This window comes from Equus przewalskii, chromosome 12, assembly GCF_037783145.1.
Source record: "Equus przewalskii isolate Varuska chromosome 12, EquPr2, whole genome shotgun sequence".
In the NCBI taxonomy this organism is placed as follows: domain Eukaryota; kingdom Metazoa; phylum Chordata; class Mammalia; order Perissodactyla; family Equidae; genus Equus; species Equus przewalskii.
In genome coordinates, this window is record NC_091842.1 from 34,439,607 (window position 1) to 34,461,642 (window position 22,036).

The 22,036-nt window shown below is 44.6% G+C and overlaps 1 protein-coding gene across 1 annotated transcript in view; it reads left to right on the forward strand.

The window, feature by feature from the left end:
- GRIN2A (glutamate ionotropic receptor NMDA type subunit 2A) overlaps positions 1-22,036 on the forward strand; it is a 361,604-nt gene that overhangs the window by 268,830 nt on the left and 70,738 nt on the right. Inside the window, exon 6 of the mRNA XM_008526526.2 lies at positions 17,484-17,689. Coding sequence (XP_008524748.1) covers positions 17,484-17,689 — 206 coding nt within the window. The remainder of the gene's footprint in view (positions 1-17,483; positions 17,690-22,036) is intronic.

Genomic DNA, 22,036 nt, shown 5'->3' on the forward strand with positions numbered 1-22,036 from the left:
GGGAAAAAAAAGCCAATGCATTTCCTGAGTGTCCTTTTGGTATAGAGGCCCTGGGCCTGGGGTTTTGATAAAATCAATGCCTTGCTCTCTCCAGTTTTGGAGGTACAGCCAGTGTCCCCCATTCAGGGCTTCGTTTCAACCTCATGAGGGTGTGCATGTTGTAAATGGGATGGAATTAACCTTGACCAAATACCTACCATGGGCCAGGCTGGGAGGTTCGCCTAAAGGAATTAATGTAACCCTCACAAGAGCCCTGTATACAATAAAGCACCTAACATGGGCTGAGCAGTGCTCAGGTGGCAAATGGAATAATTAGTGCTTTGCAGGCATTATTTTATTTAATTCTTACAACAATCGTATGATAACGATTATTCCTGTTGCGCTCTCTCTGCAGAGAAGGACGCTAAGGCCCAGGAAGTAAACTTAGCCAAGGTCACACAGCTAGTAGGCAGAAGAGCCGGTATTCAGGCTCAGGTTCAGCCGACTCCAAAGTCCACATTACTTGCCACACATGTTACCCAGAAGAGACCAAATAAAGTTGATAATTAATTATAGGAAGATGAGGGTTATGGCGGTCATGTTGGTGCATTTAATTTTTCACTTGTTTTCTTAATAAACATTTACCCATCCTCTGTGTAAGAGGCCATGGGCTGGGAGTGAGGGATACTAAGGCAGACAGAACACAGTCCTCACCCGCAATGAGTCTGCTAGGGCAGATGGGTGAGTATATGATACTTATCCTATTTGATGAGATGAGCAAAGAGTTCACCTGACCTGCTTTGTGGGGTCAGGGGCTGCATCCCAGAAGAGCTGTCCTCTAAGCTGAGTTCTGAAGGGCAAGTAGGAGGGTGCCAGGCAGAGAGTGGGAACAAGTTTTCTGTGCTGGGTGACTAGCGTCTGTTAAAACCTGGCATGGAGAGGAGCTCGATGTACTCAGAAGTCTATGATTAGTTCTATGGGATTCATGAGTCGATGTGGGTGGGGCAGGGGTGGAACAGGAAGTTGGTTGTCGGAAATGAGTTTGGCATGAATGCAGAGCTAGCGAGGCCTGGCAGTGGGCCGAGTCATTTAGACTATGGTCAGGCGTTTTCACTTGATTCCAAGTGTAGTGAGAAACCATCCAGAGACTTTAAGGGGGAGAATGGAATGATCACATATGCAGAGATATTTAGAGTGATGGCTTGGGCTGCTGCTTGGAGGAGGGGCTGAGAGGAACACTATCTGGGAAAGGGAGAGCAGTCAGGAAGCTGTTGCAGAAACCAGCCAGAGGGGAAGGCCCAGACTGGATGGTGGTTGCAAGTCAGGATAGAAGAGGACAAGGAAAATTATTCAAACATTAGAACTATCAAGGCTTGGCAACTGATTTAATATATATGGGGGTGGAAAGAAAGAGATGAATTAAGGAATATTTCTAAGGTTGGGGTTTCAAGAACTGATATTTGGCACACAGGAGAGAAATCGTGTGTGTGTATGTGTTTAATGATAGAAGGTGAGATGATGAGCTCTACTCTAAGCCTGTTGAGTTTGAGATTTCCTGGAGGCAGTCGAGAGGAGCTGATGAAAGACAGTCACATCTGAGGGTGCTCAATACAGAAGTGATCACTGGAGAGTGGGCAGTAGAAGAAGCCTGAGCATGGAGGTTGAAGGCAGGAGGGAGGGGCAGGACATGTGAAAGAGGAGCTTGCATTTTGGCAGAGCTGGAGAAGTCAAAGAGGTGGGAAATAGCCCAGAAAGGGTAGGATTATGACAGTCTAGGGCAGGGGACTCAAGGAAGATGGGAGTGGCCCTCCATGTCAAATGCGATGGACCTGTTGGATTTGGCGACGAGGAAGCCACTGTCAATCTTGCTGAGGCCAGTTTTAGAGGAGAGGTTGGTGCAGAAGAGGACCATGTCCAGAGCACCAATGATGGAATTAGTGTTAGCCTAGAGGAGAGATGCCTCTTTCAATATTGAAGGAGGGGAGAAGGAAGACATGTGCAGAGGCAGGTAAGTTTGTGGGGTGTGTGGGTTGTCCATAGATTCTGTGGAATAAGAGACAGATTAATCAGCTGGAAGTGAGGAGGGAGCTGGCGGAGTTGCAGTCTCGTGGGCAGGTGTGAAGGTTTGAAATAGTTTCTGGGGAATGCGAGATAGCCAATCAGGGAAACATAGAAGGATTTCTAGCCAGAGAAGGAGTCCTTCCATTTGAAGTGATATTAATCCATGTGGTTATGTGATGTTCTCCGCCTATAATTGGAGGTTTACAGGTGAGGAAGTGGTTGGATTGACTCAGAATGAGGGGCAGTGGTGCCTGGTGGGTGTGACAGCAGGACAAAGTGGGGGCAGGATAATTCTGCATATGGCAAATAATCTATTGATGTGATAGATGAAGAGGTCTCTGTTGGAACGGGGAGGAAGAGGATGCCTGAGTGAGTAGAGTGATTGGGAGAAAATAGAGCAGCCAGGGACCAATGGCCAAAATGATGGAGAACAGACATGAGAGTAGCTGAGTGAGAGCTATTATCTAAATTTAGAATCATCGAAATCAAGCATTTCTAAGTGAATTTCTCCCCATGAGAACGGGTGGGTAAAGTGGACTGGAGGTGGTCAATGGAGAGAAGGTCAAAAAACTAACCGCTAATTTGATCCTTAGTGTCTGACAAGTATGAATGTACTTATGAAGGAAATGATGTAATTATTTGAATAGGACAATCCAAAAGATGTGGGAGATGATAAATACTAGCCATACATGGATGAAATCACCAATATTATCCTCAGGTGTTAAGTAAATCATTAAGAGATCCCAAGGCCAATTGCCACCTTGAACTCAAATGCAGCCAAATTCCAGTGAGGCTTGAATTTCAGTGTCCATAAATAAAGTTTGATTGGAACACAGCCATGCTCGTTTTCTTATAGATGCCGTTAATGGGTTTTCAGCCCAACTTCCAAGGGTTTCTCTGATCTTGTCTCAACGTATCCCTTTATTGCTCTTTCTCTCTCATTCTCTTTGTATATTGTGTGTTTCATCCAATTTGGGCAACGTCCTAGTCCACAAACATGTCCCTTAAACTCAACTTCTGTGCTTTTGTCCACACTATTCATTCAACCGAGAAGGCCCTCCTCTGATTGTCCAACTGTCTATCTCCTTTGCCTCCTGCACGGCTCCCCTCCATTGCACTCCTTTCATACTTTCTTCCCTCTCTCACCAGACCTGCTCTCCCACTTCTGCCTTTATTGCACTTTTCTTCTTTTGGCACTTGCCATTCTCTGTTTTATAATTAATTCCAAAGGCATTCTATCTTATTTTCCCTACTGGTGGGTGGGCCCCTTACAGACAGGCACTTAGATCAGGCATTGGCAAACATTTTGTGTAAAGGACAACTGGTAAATATTTTTTTTTGTATGCAGGCCATGCTACCTGTATGGCAAGTCCTCAATTCTGCTGTTTTAACATGAAAGCAACCATTAACGACATCTATAAGAAAATGAGCAGAGCTGTGTTCCAATCAAACTTTGTTTATGGACACTGAAATTCAGATCTTGTATCATTTTCACATGTCACAAGGATATTATTCTTTGCTTTTTTTCCCCCCAGCCACTGAAAAATGTAAAATCCATTCTTAGCTCGTGGGTTGTACAAAGACAGTTGGCCCTTGGGCTGAAGTTGACTGACCCTCAGCTAGGAGTTTATTTACTGCTGTGTCACCAGTGCTGGGACAGTTCATGGCACATAGCAGGCACTCAATAGACATTGGTTGAATGAATTAACAGTGAATCAATGTCGTCCAACTTAAAGTGACTAAAAGCCTAGAGAAGAGCTTTGCTTATTGGTTTGAACACTCAGAGCGATCAGGGATCTTGAGATCTTTCCTTTGGCTACAATTGGTGGGAATCTGAAAAGTTTTGATCTCACTAAGGTGACACAGCTCACACGCATCATAGTTGAACTTGATCTTGGGTCTTCTGACTCCAGGTATAGGGTTCTTTTTTTTTTTTTTTTTCCTTTTTCTCCCCAAAGCCCCCCAGTACATAGTTGTATATTCTTCATTGTGGGTCCTTCTAGTTGTAGCATGTGGGATGCTGCCCCAGCGTGGCTTGATGAGCAGTGCCATGTCCGTGCCCAGGATTCGAACCAACGAAACACTGGGCCGCCTGCAGCGGAGCGCGCGAACTTAACCACTCGGCCACGGGGCCAGCCCCAGGTATAGGGTTCTTTTAAACTACTGAGTTTGCCAGTATAATTCAACAGGAAATGCCAACGAGCTGCCTGGTTGGTCACCAATATTCTCATTCGTCCCAGTACCTCTAAGAGGGCTCTGGGATTGTTCGTTAGTGTCCAAGAGGAGGAGAATCGGTTTGGATGAAATCAAATTGACAGTAGAGTGTTACTTAGGCTCCGTTTTCTAAAATAGTGAGTCTTATCTGGCCTGTCCCAAGAGGATCCTCATCTCCCCCACTGCCTTTTAATAATCGTGTTTTTAACAGTGAGCAAAGCTGTGGTTAAGCTTATTACTGTTTCCTCACCATTAAATCTTCTGTTGGCTTTAGTATTTCAAAGGATCTTCTCCCTGGAATACTTTAGGGCTCAGACAAGCCTGGAGCAAAGTAGTTTAGGGCCAGAGCTGAGCAAAGAAAAACGATTGTCAAAATACCATCTTATCTAAGGAGAATTGAAATGCTGATCAGTGTGCATTTCATCACAGCGATGGATTTCACCCAGGCACAAGGGCTGCGGTTAGCATCCTCATAATAACTAGCAGGGCCTCAGGCACCAACCCCTGACTCGCCCTTTCATCTGGAAGGAGGAAAACATCCATCTCAAAGATTTAAATGTATTATTTTGCCCCAGATACTGAAGAACAAATGCCCATCAGAGACCTGACACGAAGTTCTAAACACTTCAACTGTCACAACCCAATGGCTTTTCATGGGGCAAGGGATGAAATGCTTTGCAGCTGATCAATACCCCCAGGTCTTATAACCTTATTTTAAAACTCTGCAGACACGGTCAATGAGGTTAACCTCGAATGTTGAGGGCCGAGATCCAAATGGAATTGGCTTTTTTTACATAATGCTGAGTGAGGAAATCCATCAGCTTTTGGCCTGGTCCGTCCCTCAAGTCAGGTGTAATGCATTGAGTTCTCCCGCTTTCGTAGTCTGCAATTTGATTACCCGGAACTTATCTCCTTTCATAAACTGTTACACACACAGCCCCAAATTTTTGCCACATTTCAAGGAAGGTTTCATTAAAGAAAGAGTTGTCCAAGCGTAGGAGGAGTCAGATGGATATTCATGCCCAGCCTTGTCGTAATTTTCAGGCTGGTAAGAATAACCTGATGATCCCAGCAAATGAAGGGCTCTCTCAGGCATCAACCCAGCATCCGAGGATGCCTCTCTTCTCTTCACTACATCCTAACTCTTATAGACAACTCTGCTGAGGGTACACGAGCTGCTAAATATCATTCAGGTAAATACTCAAAAACGAGCTATTTACTCTGCCCGATTGCAAACGGCATTTCATTTATCTTACAAGTAGACAGTACCCTGATCTTTGAAATTTACCCAGAGAAAGCAGAAGGTCAAAAGAAAAACCTTTAACGTATTTCAAAACTGTCTTTGTGAAGGTGTTGAAAATAGTAGTGGTTGTCACTGTTATTGTTAGAGAGGACTGACCTTAGGTCAAGTTCTCACCCAGTATCACGTGCTTGTCCCACCCCCCGACCCCTCCAGTTTCTGTTGATTGTCCCGTGTTCCTTCACGTTTCCTCCTGAACTGTTTTTGCAGATCTAAATGCATTCTGGTTTTCTTCAACCAAGTTTATGTTCAAGTTTTGGAAATAACAGATGCAGCAATGTTAATACAATTGCATTGTCTTGGCCGTCAGCATCTCCAGCACAACACGATACAAAGGGAAGATGGAATGTTCCCTTCTCAGGCCCCTCATGTAATGGATGAAGATGACCACAGAGGCAAAGAAAAAGTCCAATCAGCTGTTTGAGCCTTAATTACATTCCTCTTGGTTGAAATCCCCTAATTACCTAATTGTCACGCGGTTCACATTTGAGGGGTTGACCCTCCCCACCCCCGATCTATTATTCGAATCGCCTTTTGGATGTCGGGGTTAGTGGTAGTGGAATTCCACCTCAGGCCTCCAGGAGCTCAGTGTAGCTCAGCTGTTAGAGGCATTTTCCACCGCGGAATTCGAGGTCCTTAGGAGAATCCATTCACAGGTAAACTCAGGAAATAAAACTGACATATGTAAGAGAAAACTGCAAGACCACAACGGCTAGCTGCTCTCTCCCCTCCTCCAGTAATTCACAGGGAAAGAAAACCACCCCTGTCTCCAAAGGGGGCTACGCCTAGTGGGAGTCTGAACTTGGGTGTTCTACTTCCCAGGACATCCCTCTTCCTGCAGCAAGGGCTTTCCAACTGACCCATGGAGTATTCCCTCAACAAAGCAACTCCTCCTGTTTGCCTTAATATTTCCCAAAGCAAATATGATGGCAACCTTGGAAATTTCAAGTAGTGGTAACGACCCCAGGCTCTCAAGTCAGGTGACTTGAGCTCAGACTGTCTGATGCTCTCCTTCTCTTTTTGATCTCGGGCAAGTCACTTAAGCTTCCAGCTTCCCAGCCTGTAAAATGAGGGTTAGAATGGTCTTCTCCTTACAAGGTTGTGAGGGTGAAATAAGAAAATGCACGTTGGGGTGATCACAGTGCCTCAAGAAATGCCAGTTATTAGACTTATTAATTATTTAATAATCATTATTATAGCCTGTGGAGGACTGACTGATGCAGAAGTTTCACAAAGTTTCTTTTCCCAAGAGCCTGTTCAGAAAATTAATTAGTACATATGAGAGAGCTCCTTTTTACATTTTGCTGATTTTTCCAGTCTCTAATGTTATATCATTCCAATGCGGAAGGAGAGAAGAGAAAGAAAACACTATTAGCTGTTTAGCTAATTACCAGATCACTTGTAAAGGCAAACAAAGAATTAAAAGTAAACCCAAGAATTAGAACTTGTCTCCATCCCCAGGGACCTGAGAACAGAGGACCTCTCGAGGATTGAAGATGTAAATGAACTGGGGAAGAAAATGCTGGCCCGCTGTTCCAGAAAATTCCACTTTTAAATGTGCAGTTGAAGGAGCACTGAGCTCTTCTCCTGTTGGCTGAACCTCAAGAGGAGAGTGGAAGCAAATTTGCAGGTGTTCGCGGAGATAACAATGATCAAAACGCGTCTCGTGAATTACCAGATCGGGGCTGGGTTCTGAGACAGCTGACGCCGTTATCCATAAAGATGTTAGATTATCCTGAGAGCTGTTATAATGGGAAGAAAAAAATCAACTGCTCCAATGCGAGCTGTGTAACAATTAGGCAATTCTGAAATTTCAACTGAGAGGAATTTAATTAAGGCTCTAATAGCTGATTACACTCATTTAGATCTGCTGGCAATTGCCACGGGTTACGTAAGTAACCCAAGAAGAAAGAGTCCCATCTTTTTTTTGGTGCTGTATTCAATCCTGCTGGCAGCCATAGGTGTGGTCCTTTAGGTGCTTCTCAAAATGTACTCCTAGGACCACCTAGAGCCGAAAGACCAAGGATCCAGGTTGACAGGTTCTCAGGCCTTGTCCCTGACCTACCAATGCAGACCCTTCAGGTATCCTGGAGCCTGCCTTCTTAATCAGCCTCCAAGGAGAGGTGCTTATTCACGCTAAAGTGTCATAATCCCACCGCCTCCAATAACTGCATTTAAGATACCGCAATCAAAGGAAGCAGGCACTTTACCTCTGTTATCTAAAGAGCAAATTTTACTGTCGCTCTGCCAGTGGCCATCTGAGGCCCCGGGGCAATGAAGACAAAGTAGGTTTGACTCACGCTTGAATTTCAGCAGTTGCATTGTAGAAACAAGTTGGAATCTCCCAGGCAGCAGAAATCTGGGTTCCAACATGACATTGGGTTTCAACCAACTCTAGCTGTCAGGGACAAACTTTAGATTGGGTCTTGGTTTAAAAAGAAAAAAATCACTGAACCCCACTGCACAGTAGTCCAGATAGAGCACATTTCAACTTCTTATCAAGCCTCGGTTGTGGCTCCAACATCTGTGTTGTAGTTTCCAGATCAATCAAATTCAGGTCTGCTTTTGGTTTCAAGCAGCAAGCCAAGACACAAGATGACTCGCGTGTAAGACCGCTATCAGCGTGCTTGTGCGTTCGTTAGGTTTGCATGCAGAGCGATGGAAGTGGTGCTAATCGATGATGCTATTTATGCTAAATATGGACATTAAATCATTTTAAATTTCCTTCATGGCCACTTGTCTCATGTCCTTTGGAGACTTGATATTTCAGGTGGAGAGAAATAGCCCTCCTGTTTCTTTGTTTTTGTCCTTAAATTCATCTTCCTGAAGAGTTAATTACTCATGTTTTCTCCAGCTTGGAAGTAAATCACTGCTTATTATCTGGAGTGAAATGTTTTCTGATGTTTTGCACACGTAAAGTGTTTGTTTTAAGGCCTGTTTTCCCTTTGGTTATGAAATCATCCAGTGAGCTAACCACGGCCAGTCACCCTGGGGCCCAGGCGGCATGAACTCTGCTTCCATCGTCAGTTTTAATAAATTTCCTCCCTCATTTTTAATTTTGCAATCCCTATTGTCTTGTCTCCAAGGAGAGGAGCTGAGTAAACAGGCAACTTTCCTCTTTTAACTTTGAATTCTAAGTAAAACTTGATGCAGTGCTGCAGTCTGAATCGAGTTCAATCCAGCAAATATTTATGGAACTGGCTTGTGGGTGAACGCTATACCACAGCCAATGGGGGTCACGTGCTTGTGGAAGCCTGGCCAAGCTGCATCTTCTACGGAACTTTGACTTAAGGCAAACTGGGCCGTCACCCACCCCTACAGTCATACAAACGGAGTCTAAGTTCTATTGATTCTGCACTTTGAGACTTCGTGAGTTTGTGCCAGCCTGCCCGCTGTGGCCCTCTGTCATCCAGATTAGTGCAGCTGCCTCCTAACCCATAACTGTGCTCAGAATCTTCTGGGCACAAACCCTGTCTCTGCACCACATTAGGAAGAGGTCTTTTAATGCATCAACCTCATTGGATCACTCCCCTGATTGAAAGTCTCTAATAATCCCCACCCCCACCCCTCTATACACTTCAGATGCCCTAAGGATAAAGATAGAACCCTTTAACAAGCCACATACCAACGCTGCTAGTCTGGCTCATAGTTGGAAGTCGCTTCCTTTGGAAAGCATCTTTTGGTTCCCTTCCAGGGAGGGAGCTCTCTGCTTCAATAGCATCCTGGGCTTACCCCCAGCATGGCATTCATCTCAATTTATTGCCACTGAGCTTTGACTTCTCCTCTCCAACCAGACTGGAAGCTCTGAGGATAAGGACCAGGCCTGGATTGTTCACAATTGTAGCTCCAGAGCCTCCTGCAGGGCCTGGCACAGTGTAATGCACCAGGAGCGTGCGTGTTGAGCTCTTGAATGAGCAAGTGAGAGAATTCCAGGGAAACAGAGAATGTTCTGGAGGCACAGAAAATGCAGAAATGAATTGCAGCTGGAGAACGAGTCTCCGAGAGCGAAGTGGTGTTTGAGCTGGACCCACGAAGAATGGGTAGGATTTCAGCTGGTGGAGATGACAAGGAGAGGAATTTAGGGTGGAAGAAACGGCGCAGGAACAGGCAGAGAAGTGGGTGTCATTCAGGGTGAGTTTGGTGAGAAGTGAAGTGTGTGTATCATTGTGGCTGAGCGATGTGTGTGTGTGCTAGTAATGTGTTTATATATAGTTGTGCACATGTGTGTGGATGTGAGTGCATATATGTGTGTATTGTGTGTTTGGGTAGGTATGAGTGTGTGCGTGTGTAGGTGATTGTATTGTTCGTACACATATATACATATATACAACACAACCATGCATACATACATATACACATATACATATGTGAGTGTGTGTTGGTGTAAGTGTATGTGTGTTTGGATGTGCACATGTGTATGTTGTTTTAGTGTGGGAGTACGCATAGTGTGTACGAGAGAGAGATTGAAAAGTATAGAGAGGAGAGAGAGAGGGTAGTGAGGTTGGACCCTCTCTTGTTGGGTCGGTTGATATAGAGGGAAGTCTGGATTTCATTCTGCAGGCAGCATGAGTTAGGGAAGGGTTTGGGTAGGGGTAGATCTGGGACTTTAGTGTTTAGATATATGTTTTTAGGGGCCGATTGGGGAGACCAGGAGACCAGTTACGAGGTGATTTTCATTGTCTCTTGTAAGCATTTCATGAACAGATCAAACGATATCCATAGTCATACCTCTTTGAAAGGAAAACCACCAACATCCATTAACCTAATTTCTTCCAGCCTCTTGCAGCCTCTATGACATCTCTCTGAATTTACCCAGGCATGAAGGGGTGAATATTAACCTACGCCACACAGTTTCTGGAGATGAAATTATTTCTGCTCTGAGAAAATATTGGCTGAATGTTTCCATGAGTAATCAGGGCCCTTTCACAAAACACTTTCCAGGAGCCAAAGAGCAATTAGCTTTCTAAAAGCACTGTATTTAAATTTTATTAATAAGAACGGACAAAAAATCATTACAAAGTTAATTTTGCCTTTTTATATTTCTTTTAACAAAATCGCTTTTCTCCATCAGAGGTCAATTATTTTTCTTTGTCCTCAAAACCTCAGTATATTTGCTGAAAACGCTCAAAGATTTATCACCAAAATTCAGCTTATTTAGAAGGTAAAGATTTTTTTTTCTCCTCCCACACAGCCAGTTTGGGTGTGTTTGGGACTGGTTTTAATTACAAAGAAATCATGATAGAAATAAAAATCGCCTGTCTGCACCTACTTCTTTTGTATAGAGTGTTTATAAGAATTAAAGTTGTGCTAAAAATGGTGACCAATACATAAAAAGTGCCCAGTGAATGTCAACTTTGTTATAAGAGCTCAAGCAATGCCATCATGACTTTATTGCTCTCTTCTCTCTATTTCTTAACTCTGTATTCATTCTCTGATTGGTTCTTCTGTCATGACCACCTATCTTTATAGTCCCAAAAAAAGTCTCAGGGAAAACTCCCATTGGCTCAGCTGAGGTCACACACACATTCCTGAGCCAATCACAGTGGCTTGGGGGTTATGTGTTTTGGGAGGAAGACCCCACAGGTGACGCACCACTGTCGTCACATCCTATCAAGGGGACCCACCATCAAAATGACTCACCCCTGTTGGTATTGGCCTTGATCATCTGGCTGAGGGAGTTTGTCAGCTTTCTGCCCTGTAAAGTTTTTCTTTTTCTTCCCCCAGCAAAAACTTCCAGTTGCATTTCTTTGCTTGTTTAAAAATAAGTCCTGGCTTTAGATCCTGGCTTTGCCACTCTCAAGCCATGTGAACTGAACAAGTTACTTAAACTCCCTGCCTCAGTTTCCTCATCTATGAAATGGAGATAAGAATAAGAGGTATCTTATTCATGGGTCTGTTTTTAGAATTACATGAGTTAATATTTAAAGCTCTCAGAATAGTGGAGGCAGAAAGACTTATTTTTATCCTCTCACGTAATCCTTAGCAACAGCTCCGTAAGGCGGGGGCTATTATTTACCTATAAAAGATGAGGAAGCCAGATTTCAAAGAGGGTGATAGTGACTAAGCAGGGCTTTAGGTTTTCACTGGCCAAGTTCAAATTTCTGCTTTGCCGCTTGTGATGTGACTCGAACAAGGTACTTCATCTCTTCAAGCCTCAGTTTACTCACTACATCACGAGAGTAATCATTGTGCCTTACCTCCTGGAGTTGGTGTGAAGATTGAGTCAGATAATGCATGAAACACCCTCAGCACAGTTCCTGGAAACACACAGTAAAACACTCAATAAATTTTAACCATTGACGTCGTCATCATTGCCCAACGTACAATGGCCGAGTCAGGACTTCAACCCATGCTCTGCTCTAGAAAAGGAGAAAGAGTCAGCTCTGAGTGAAGCCTCAGATTTGGGTACCACTGGCCCTTGGGCAGCACAGAGGTGTCCCAGCCAAGAAGGCTCTCTTGACCCCATTCTTTCTTCTTGGTCTTCTGGCATGGTTCTCAGAACCATCCTACCTACTTCAGAGATAGGCATGTCATTTGGCTGGTCTCTGCTGGCTTTTCTTTCCACATGCACAGCTTCCCTGACATATAGCTGCTCTCCAGAATTAAACATCAGATCATGAGAAGTGATCCCTTCATCCCTTTCCAGTTACCTACTGGTTGCCCTGATCCAAATCAGGAACGAGTTGGGAGGGCAACTTTCCCTGTGCTTTGCATGGAACCTTAGATCTGAAAGACCTTCGAGATCACCTACTCCAAACCCACCTCCCTCTTCCCTGTTGCAGGCGAGGAGACTGAGACCCAAACAATGAGGTCAAAGGTCAAGGGCATGTCATAGCAGAAACTCAGGTCTCTATTTCATCAGCCAGTGCTTCTGCTACAAAGGCTCACCATTTTCCCAAAGAAAGGCTTAATAAATGTTGGGTTAGTGATCAATGGTACCACATATGGAGAACTTGCTGTGTGCCAGGAACTGTGTATTCTGGGACATTTGCCATCATTATCTCACTCATAACCCCCAAATAGCATGTGAAATGGAAATATTTTCATTTTGTGGTTGAAGGAACTGAGGTTCAGAAAGATTATGTGACTTGCACAAGGCCACACAGCTAAGGGCAGTGGTGGGATTTGAACATGTCTGTCTGTCTGACCCCTAAGCCCATGGTGTTAGTGATTCTGAACGCTTTCCCTCTGTGCCAGATGAGAGAGAGAAGAGAGGGGCCCGGTAGCAATGAAGCTGACCCCTGAAAATCAATGGGATCCACATGTACACATACATGCACGTGTATCCAACACACACGCACAAGTGCACTCTCTTGTCCTGGTCGTGTCTAACGCTAACCAGAAGTTTGGCAAGTTGTCCTAGGACTTCATTTTCCCTTTGAGCTCCAGAAATAGGACCACGTGTTTGACAGCAGCTGTATCGTTTCACTTGCTTTGATGCATTGAAAACTTACCCAGGAAGCTTTCATTTCTGGCAGAAATGTGGTGCAACCCTGAAACCCGCTAACTTTTCTGGGTAACTCATATGGGTCAGGACTGCTGATCTCAAGTTAAAGACTCCGCCAAGTGCAGTGTGCACGATTCTGGAAGGGACTGGGAGCAAGAAGGAGGTCCAGTTTAGAGACTAGCAGGGGAGTCACCATCGGATCAAAGGTGGGGGGAGAGAGAGAGATTGACGGCTACCATCTTCAGAGCACACAAGGGTCTTCTGTTTTGGACACAACTTTAAAAAAAGGCACATGGAGCATTCTTTTTCCATACCCATTTAATGCTTATGAAAACTGAGGCAAGCAGAGATGGTGTGATTTGACTGAGACTGAGGTTTCTTCTCAAAACAGAGTTTATTCTGTTGACTCTTTTTGTCCTTGTGAACAGCTCAGAGTAGCTGGAGTCCCTTTTAAATGGTGTCAGCCTGAAAGTATTGGCTCTTTCTGGAAAATGTAATACCTAGAGGCTATTCAGACAGCCACCCTCAACGGCTCCAAGTCTGGGAGGCTCAAGTTGAAGTAAGAGGGAGAGAACATGGGTTCTTGACACTTCAGTATTGTGCATACGGTGCAAGATTTCACAGCTGAGGCACATATGGACACGTCGATCAATCCACCGGCATTTTCTGAATCATAAACCTTTTTAAAAATGCACTTTGTTCATTCCATCAAAAACCGTCCAATAAGCCCCTCCTCATGCCAGGCCCTAAGTTAGAAGCTGTAGACATAGAGACCCATCGCCATATATATAACATCCCTATAGACAGGGGATCATAGTCTAATGACTGAAACATACACATAAACACATAGACTGTTGAGGAATAATATTGTGAAGCAGATGGAGATTAGATGCTTGAATCAAAGTAAGGATTTATGAGTGAAATGACAGGATGTCTGGGATTTCCTTCAATACAGTATGGGAGAGGTGGGTGGGAGTATAAATGAAACAAGATTAACCACGAGTTAGTCACTAATGAAGCTAGATAATGGGAATATGGAGATTCATGCTACTATTCTACTTTTGTATGAGTTAAAATTTTTCTGTAATTAAAAAAGAAAAAAAAAGAATCAAGGAGGCAAAGAGCTGCCACCTTCAGGCAGGTTGTATATGGACATATATTCATGATGACTTCCATATATCATTGTCCATTTTTGGCTGGATTAGACTAGATTAGCTCTTAGGGTAAATCTCAACTCCTTAACAGGACCTACAAGGTTTTACATCATCTGGCCCCTGCCTGCCTGGAGTGCTCTCCTTTCTTCTGTTTTCCCTTTACCCCCAACCCTCTCATCTTGGATCCCATTGCAGCTTAAGTGCCACCTCCTCCAGGAAGCCTGCTGTGATTTCTTTCCCCCTCTTTCCTCTCTTAGACCCATTTTTTCTTTCTTCCTCCCAGCTTGCATGATGTATATTTTTGTAGGATTATTTGACTTGTGTCTGTCTCCCTAATGAGCATAAAAAATTCCATACAAGCAAAAACTTTGCTGTTTGTGCTACAGTATCCTTAGTGTCTAGCACAGAGCTCGACACCTAGTAGCCACTTGATAAATACTTGTCAAATGAATGAATCTCTGTTAAACCTGTCTACAAACAGTGGACTCAGTTATAGTCCCATATAAATAAGGACTTAGGAGAGGAATGTGAAGGATGTCTGCCCTCCCACATGTGGTATATAAAATCTTGGAGTTGGGTTTTTTGGCATTTGGAATGGGAGCCCATCAGGCTCCGAGAAGGAGGTAACAGCTCTCAGGATCTAGGACAGTGTTTACACAGCAGCTTCCACCCCGGATCAAGTTTGTCCAGCCACCATTTGCTTCCACCCTCCTTGGCCGACCCATGGGTGCTTACTTAGACGTGTCGGGAAGGGAGAGAGGAACTTAGAGAAGATTGAGGAAGTTATTGCACCCTGGGAACCCATAAACCTTGGCAAACTCTCTCTCCATGAGTCAGCCTTGGGCTGGAACTTTGGCCTGCCTCCCTTGGGGTAGGGTATGTGATGTGGTCCGTGACATCACCAAAGATCCTACTGGGTAAACGGTCTTTGCCTCTGTTTATGTTATCCCGGGACTTTCAGAGCTGTTTCTGCAAGGGAGGAAGGGTCTTGGAGCTGTAACATGATTCCTGCAGATCAGTTCGTAGGAGTGCTAGGGGGAAAGCACTCTTGGTTTCAGACAACCCCATGTTATGGCTCTGCTTCTATCGCTTACTGCTGTGTGAGTTTGAACAGGTTACATAACCTCTCTGTGCTTCAGTTTCCTGGACTGTGAAGCTGGATTAATAATCCTTACCACGTAGGCTTTGTGGGGATTAAACTAAGTGGTATATTGGCACGTTTCCTGACTACACTGAAGTGCTCAAAAGTGACGTTGCTATAATTATAGCATCAAATGCTATGGTGGAGATAGATGCAAGGTTCTATATTGCTGGGGAAGGCAGGAAAGTCTTTACAGATTAGGTGATATTTGAGCTAAATCTTAAATGCTAACTATTACAACAGTAATAAAATAAGAACAGCTCCCATGTATCTTCCATACTAAATTCTGTGCTCGATGCTTCGCGTACATTTTAGGCTCATTCAAATCTCACTACAGACCTGCAAGGAGTATCCTGTCATTAGCCACATTTCACAGAGAGGGGAAGTGAAGCTCAGAGAGGTTAAGTGACTTTCCCCAGGCTACTGAGCTAGTGTATGAGGCCAGGATAAACAGTTCTGTTTGACTCCAAAAGCCATTCTCTTACCCACTGAACTACCCAGCCCCTGGAAAGAAAAGAGATTGGTATAAGGGGTTGGTGTAACATGTCCCAGAAGGAAAGGCTTGGTTATCTCTTCGTCTATTTCCATCTTTATTATTATTGGTTTGGTCTGTCCCGCAGCCGAGTGATAGTTCCAAGAAGGCAGGAGTCGTTCTGTTTATCCATCATTGTCCCCAGGCTGGTGCCAGCTCATAGTTGGTATTCAATAAATCTATGTTGAATGAGTGAAGAATTTGATGGAGTCAACATGCTCTCCCACTTGTGTTACACATCACAGCATGGGTGAACGAACGCATTTGTTTGACCAAATTACTCTCCTGCCCGTCTTCTCTTTAAGAGGAGGGTATCAGCGAAGCCGGGCGATTTTGTAATTGGCCACATGGGATGTTTCTCTACCAGCAGCAGGAATTTTCCAGTCCAAATGATGAGGTAATCTTGCAGGGGCATGATGGCCTTCTCTCCCGGGACCCCATCACCTCTCCCGGTGTCCAGCATGTCTGACATCTCTTTAAGGGCCCAAGATTCATTTCTGGAGACACTTACATTACAGGAGGAGAGGGGACTGGGTCACGTCAACACAGACAAGCCAGGACTCGGCACTTAGCTTTCAGATGAGGCGTTTTCCTGGAAGTTGGTATTACAAATGAAGCGCTCACCTGTGGTGTCAAGCAGTCGCGCGTGGGAGCAGGAGGAGGAAGCAGAAAGTGTGATGCTGGGGGCAGCTGTCTCCCGGTCTGTGTGTGAACAGTGCCAATAAGCTGTCAAGTAAAATTAAGGTTCAAAACGTACAGCCTTCAGTTTGATTTCGCTGAGATGCTGACTGCTGCTCGGAGGAAATGCGGTCGATTCTGTTTTGACAGCTGTTGATGTACGTTAAGCACTAGAAGTCTCCACTCTGTGCCGGATTAATAAAAGTTCACCTGAATTTGCGACTTAAATAGAATCCTATCTGAGCCTGGAGTGACGCTGTTTCTCCTTCCCCCACCCGCTCCGTCCCCCTTCTGTGGTCTCTCCTGCTAAGTCTGCCTTCCTTTTTTCGCTCTTTGATTTCATCTTCCTCTTCCCTTTCCTCTTTTTCTTTCTCTTAGCACCTTTTAAAATCTTTCTCCTTTTCATCGTCTCTCTTTTATTCTTAAAAGAAAAGGTATAGAGTCTCTACTATGTGCCACACGTTGTGTTGTCTGCTTTTCACAAATTGCCTTATCTAATCCCCACGACATCCTTATAAAGTAGGTACAGTTGTGCCTGTTTACAGAGGAGAAAACAGACGCTCCTAGTGGTTCAGAGAGCTTGCCTGGGTTGCACAGTGAGTAAGCGGCGGAGTTGGGGATTCACGTCCAAAGCTCTTTGATTCTAAAAGTCCATGCTGTTTTCAAGACATCAGAGGTCCTGAACTCTGGCAGAACGCTAGAATCACCTGGGAAGTTCTAAAAGTATGAGGCTTAGGCACCACCCCCGTACTTAATTAGTCTGGGGAGGTTCCAGGGCATGGGGGCTGCCCAATATTCTGCTTTTCACTTATCCCCACTTTTCTTGGCGTATAAACACATGTGTATGTTGAGGTAGGTAGCCGAGAAACCCTTAAGATGGATGGGATTCTTCTCCATGCCTCTTACGTGGAAGGACTTGCCTTTCTAGAAGCCAGCGGTCCAAGAAAGCGAAGCGTGACTCTGTCTTTGTGACGCAGGTGGGCAAGTGGGAGAACCAAACGCTGAGCCTGAGGCACGCCGTGTGGCCGCGGTACAAGTCCTTTTCGGACTGTGAGCCGGATGACAACCATCTGAGCATCGTCACCCTGGAGGAGGCCCCCTTTGTCATCGTGGAAGACATAGATCCGCTGACCGAGACGTGCGTGAGGAACACGGTGCCGTGTCGGAAGTTCGTCAAAATCAAGTGAGTCCAGGGGTGCTGTGGGTTCAGTGTGTCTTATCCTTTAAAATAGCACGTATCGTTGATAGTAATGAGATCTATGAAACAATAATAAAATGCATTATGAAATATACTCTATTATAATAGGTATAATATAATCATGGATTTTTAAAGAGACTTAATACCTGGAACTACACCAAGTGCTTTGCATTATTTAATTCCAACAACAGCAGTATGAAGTAAACGGTTTTGCCCATTTTAAACATAAACACTAAGTTACGGGGAGATTTAAGAAACACGTTCGAAGCCATCCAGCTAGTAAGTGGAACAAGTCCATCTGACTCCACCGCCATGTTCTTAACCACTGTGCTGAATCAACCCTCCCCTTCAATCTATCCTTAAATAATCATCTCTTGTGTCTTTTTCTGGCTGCTCCCTCCCCCAAGTCTGCACCTTCCACTTCCTTCCATCTCTTTTGTATTTCCAAGATCCAAATTTTTCAAAAGTTTTCACAACTTCTGTCCATTTGGGGGTCAACATACACCTTGCATATGACTTTCTGATGTGATCAAGGTGGACCTGCCCTCCTGGCGGTCTCCTAGGTCACCAGCAGCAAGCAAGCATTGCATCTGGGTCATTTCCTCTTTCGTGATGGCTGAAGAAAGAGCTGATTTTTTTTTTTTTTTATCAGAGCCTCTGGTGAAGGTTCTCCCTAATCTATAAACCCTTTGAAGAAGCCTGAGACTTCATAGCCGAGTCCAAGACCCCGATTATAGTCTTTGCTAATGAAAACATACACAAAAGTACCATCCCTTTGGGGGTTTCACAAAAGGAAAAGGCCTACCATTGGATGGAAATCTCCCTTCTTTCTGAGTATTTTCTGATTGCCTCCTTTCACCTAGCAAACTCTTGCTTGTCCTTTAAGTCTTAACCACTCCCTCCCCAAGTTGGGTTTATTCTCCCCGCTTTCACGGAGCCTGGGTGTGTCTCCATGTCTCAGTCAGCTCAGGCTGCTGGAGCAAATGACCCCAGACTGCGTGGCTTAAACAGAAGACATTTATTTCTCATAGTTCTGGAGGCTGGGAAGCCCACAGTCAAGGTGCCGGCAGGTCCCCGAGTCTGATGAGGGCGCTCTGGTTTGCAGATGTCTGTCTTCTCATTGGATCCTCTCGTGTGGAGAGCAGAGAGAGAGGAAGAAAGCTGTCCTGTCTCTTCTTATAAAAACCTGCGTCCTATCCACAAGGGCTTCACCCTCATGACGCATGACCTCCCAAAGGCCACACCTAGTACCATCACATTAGAGTTTCAACATGTGAATTGGAGGGGACACAAACATTCAGTCCATACCACGCTGTCTCTATCTCTATCACCTGTTTTTATGGCTTATAGTTTGTCTGCATTTCCCCCTAGGGTATCAACTGCCTAAATATAGGGAATGTGGCTTATTGACCTTTTTACCCCCAGTGACAAGCAAAGAACGTGACATACCAATGCGAATGAACGATCAAGGGAATGGATACTTTTCCTCCCACGTTCCAGATTCCAACTCAAGTTATTATTATACAGGATGCAAATCCCCAGAGCTCCACACTTGGGATAAAGATAATTTTTTAAAAATACGATTGCTAAATGTATTATGAAGGCACATTTTGGTTTGGAGAAAATTTCCTTTCGTCAACGAGCAGCCTCTGTGGAGTTGAAACTCTGAAGAGATGAGTCAACAAATAATGATCAGCCTTTTTGGAGTTGTCAGCCTTTTTGGGGTTGAAATTCTGAATGGATTAGTCAATAAATAAATATGCAATAAGCACAGTTTTTGAGGCAGGCACAGTGCTAGGCTCAGGCGGATTACATGCATGGACAGGGAAGACAAAGGACAAGGACCTGGCAGTCATGGAGCATAAACAGCTAAAAAACAGCTCAACCAATGAAAGACCAGGACAGCTCCATGTTAGGGTAAACGTCGTGAAGGATGTAAATAAGGTGGTCTGAGGAGAGAGTGACTTGAAGTATGTGGGGCTCCTTTAGCTCACAGAGGTAAGATTTAAGGTCACATATAAAGGATGAGAAGGAGCCAAGTGTGTGAAGAACTGAGAGAAGAGCCTTCCTGGTAGAGAGAACAGCAGGTGCAAAGGCTCTGAGGGAGGAGAGGTGGGCCTGTTTGGGAGACAGAAGGAAGCCTAGTGTAGGACTATATAGTAATGAGCCGGGGGACACTGGAAGGGGTAATGTGAGAAAGTTATTAAGGGAGGTTTTGGTTTGGGTGGGGGCTCTTTGCACAGCACTTGGTCAGATGGAGAAAGCAGAGTGGTGGCGTAGGTCAAGAGCGTCTCCTCGGTAGGGGCCTCCTTTGTGATAACAAGACTCCTCTGTTTCTATGGAGCCAATCAGGTAGGGCTCTTGTGCCTCACAATCAACAATAGGAGTTTAAAGTCTTTAAAATCAGAAGCCTTGGAGCTGAAAACAATAGATCAACAAGTCCTGAGTCACATTCGAATGGAGAAAATGAACCTCCCGATGATTACTCTCTTTAGAAGAACTGACTTTTCTATTGAGGAATATAGACAGATTACCAGGTCCAAATTCACCTTTTTGGCTCCTGTGGGAGGTGGCAGCTCACTGTTTTCCTAGGTGAGATTCAAGTCTTTGTCTTACCCTAAAGCCATAGAAAATGACTAAGATCCATTAATCCCAACATGAATACAGCTCAGATTCATCGCATTTCCTAAAGGTAACATCTCTGAGGCAGGCTGACTGGTTCCAAAAAGGATTCCTCTTAGATAACATGGTTATATTTGTTTTCTGGTGATTTCTCCCAGGGAAACCCTTTGTCTCTCACTTCTGGTAAATGAGGAGCCTTGAGGGCACACATCAGTCTTCCCAAAAAACCAAGTAATAGGTAATGAGCTGAGAAATCAGACTTTTCTTCTAACCTGTTCATTGGATGTTAAGGCATGAAGAGAAAATTGAGGAAAAATGATCTGGCTTGATACGTAGGGAGAAATGGCCATACTGATTAATTATTCCCCAAACTGTCACATCATTGGTGAGAAGAGGGCCAATGTATTTTTCAGTGCTTATGTGAGAGGTGCTTCAGATGCTTTATTTTGTTTAATCTTCCCAACCATCCTTCAAGGTCAGTGCCCAGCATCTCAATTTACAAATAAGTAAACCGAGGCTCTGTGAATGAAGAGACTCGTCTGAGTTTCCATGGTGCTTAGGAGCAGACCCAGGATCTGAAAGCAGCGCTGTCTGACTTGCATGGCCATGCTCACATCCCCTGGCCACACTGGGAAATGGTAGAGCTGGGGAATTGCATCATTTATTGGATCCCTTTCCCTATATTGTTTTTATGAGCCACCCTTTCTTTTGGGTGATGGTGGCGAGCTGAGGGAGATTGCATGGGTACCATTTCTCTCGGATGTCTATGTGGTTAAGTCACACCCCCTCCTCACGCATGTGGGGGCTGTGATAGGAACCAACAAAATTCCCACTTACAAGCTGGTCTGTGTTTCTAGACTCTCCATGATAAATTCAACTGTCACATTTGCTACTTGTCCTTTTCGTCCCGTGTCCTCAGGGCCTAGTTCCCTGTCCTACAGAGTTGGTACTCAGTGGCTGCTTGTTGGGTGAAAATGCATCAATGACCATCAGTACCTAGAAATGCACCTAGTGTTAGGGGTTTGGGGGGATAATTAACTCATAAACTGCCTAAGGTTCCCAGTGAGGCCAAAGAACTGTGTAAGTGACTATGTGCCTGTGATCTTGAAGCTTAAATCTGGGACTTTTGTAACTCCTGTCCAACCCTCCTGGGAATCTGGACCAGGTGAAGGAAGAGGCTGTGATAGAAGAAGGGAAGGAGCAGAGAGTGAAGGAGACACAAATGGGAAGAGGTGGAGACGAGGCATTGATGCATGGCCTGTAGTGGCCAGGATGAAAAAGAGAGAATTTGATTTTGACACATTTTTCAAAGAGCCACAGATACCAAGAAGAAAACTGTATCTGGACATGCCATTAATTTAGAGTACTTAGGACACATTTCTATCATATTTATGGCAGTTGTAATTCCAGCCTGATGCCCTCTGCTCTGGGAAATTGGTGGGACTAGAGAAGATACCTAATTCCTATTACACTACAGAGTTGAGCCTACCAATCACCATATGTAAATATACACAGATGTGGCCTCCCAAGGCTCCTAAGCTGAGGGCAGAAGGGTCAGAGCAGGTCATCCAACCTGCTCGCTAGAGAGTTAAGTCTTTATTGTGGTATAGTGGTCGTGGCTGGCAGAAGTGGGTTGGTGGAGCAGGGATCAGGGATAGGATAGGAGGGAGGCAATGTGAAGGCAGCAGTCCATGATAGGTGATCTGTGAT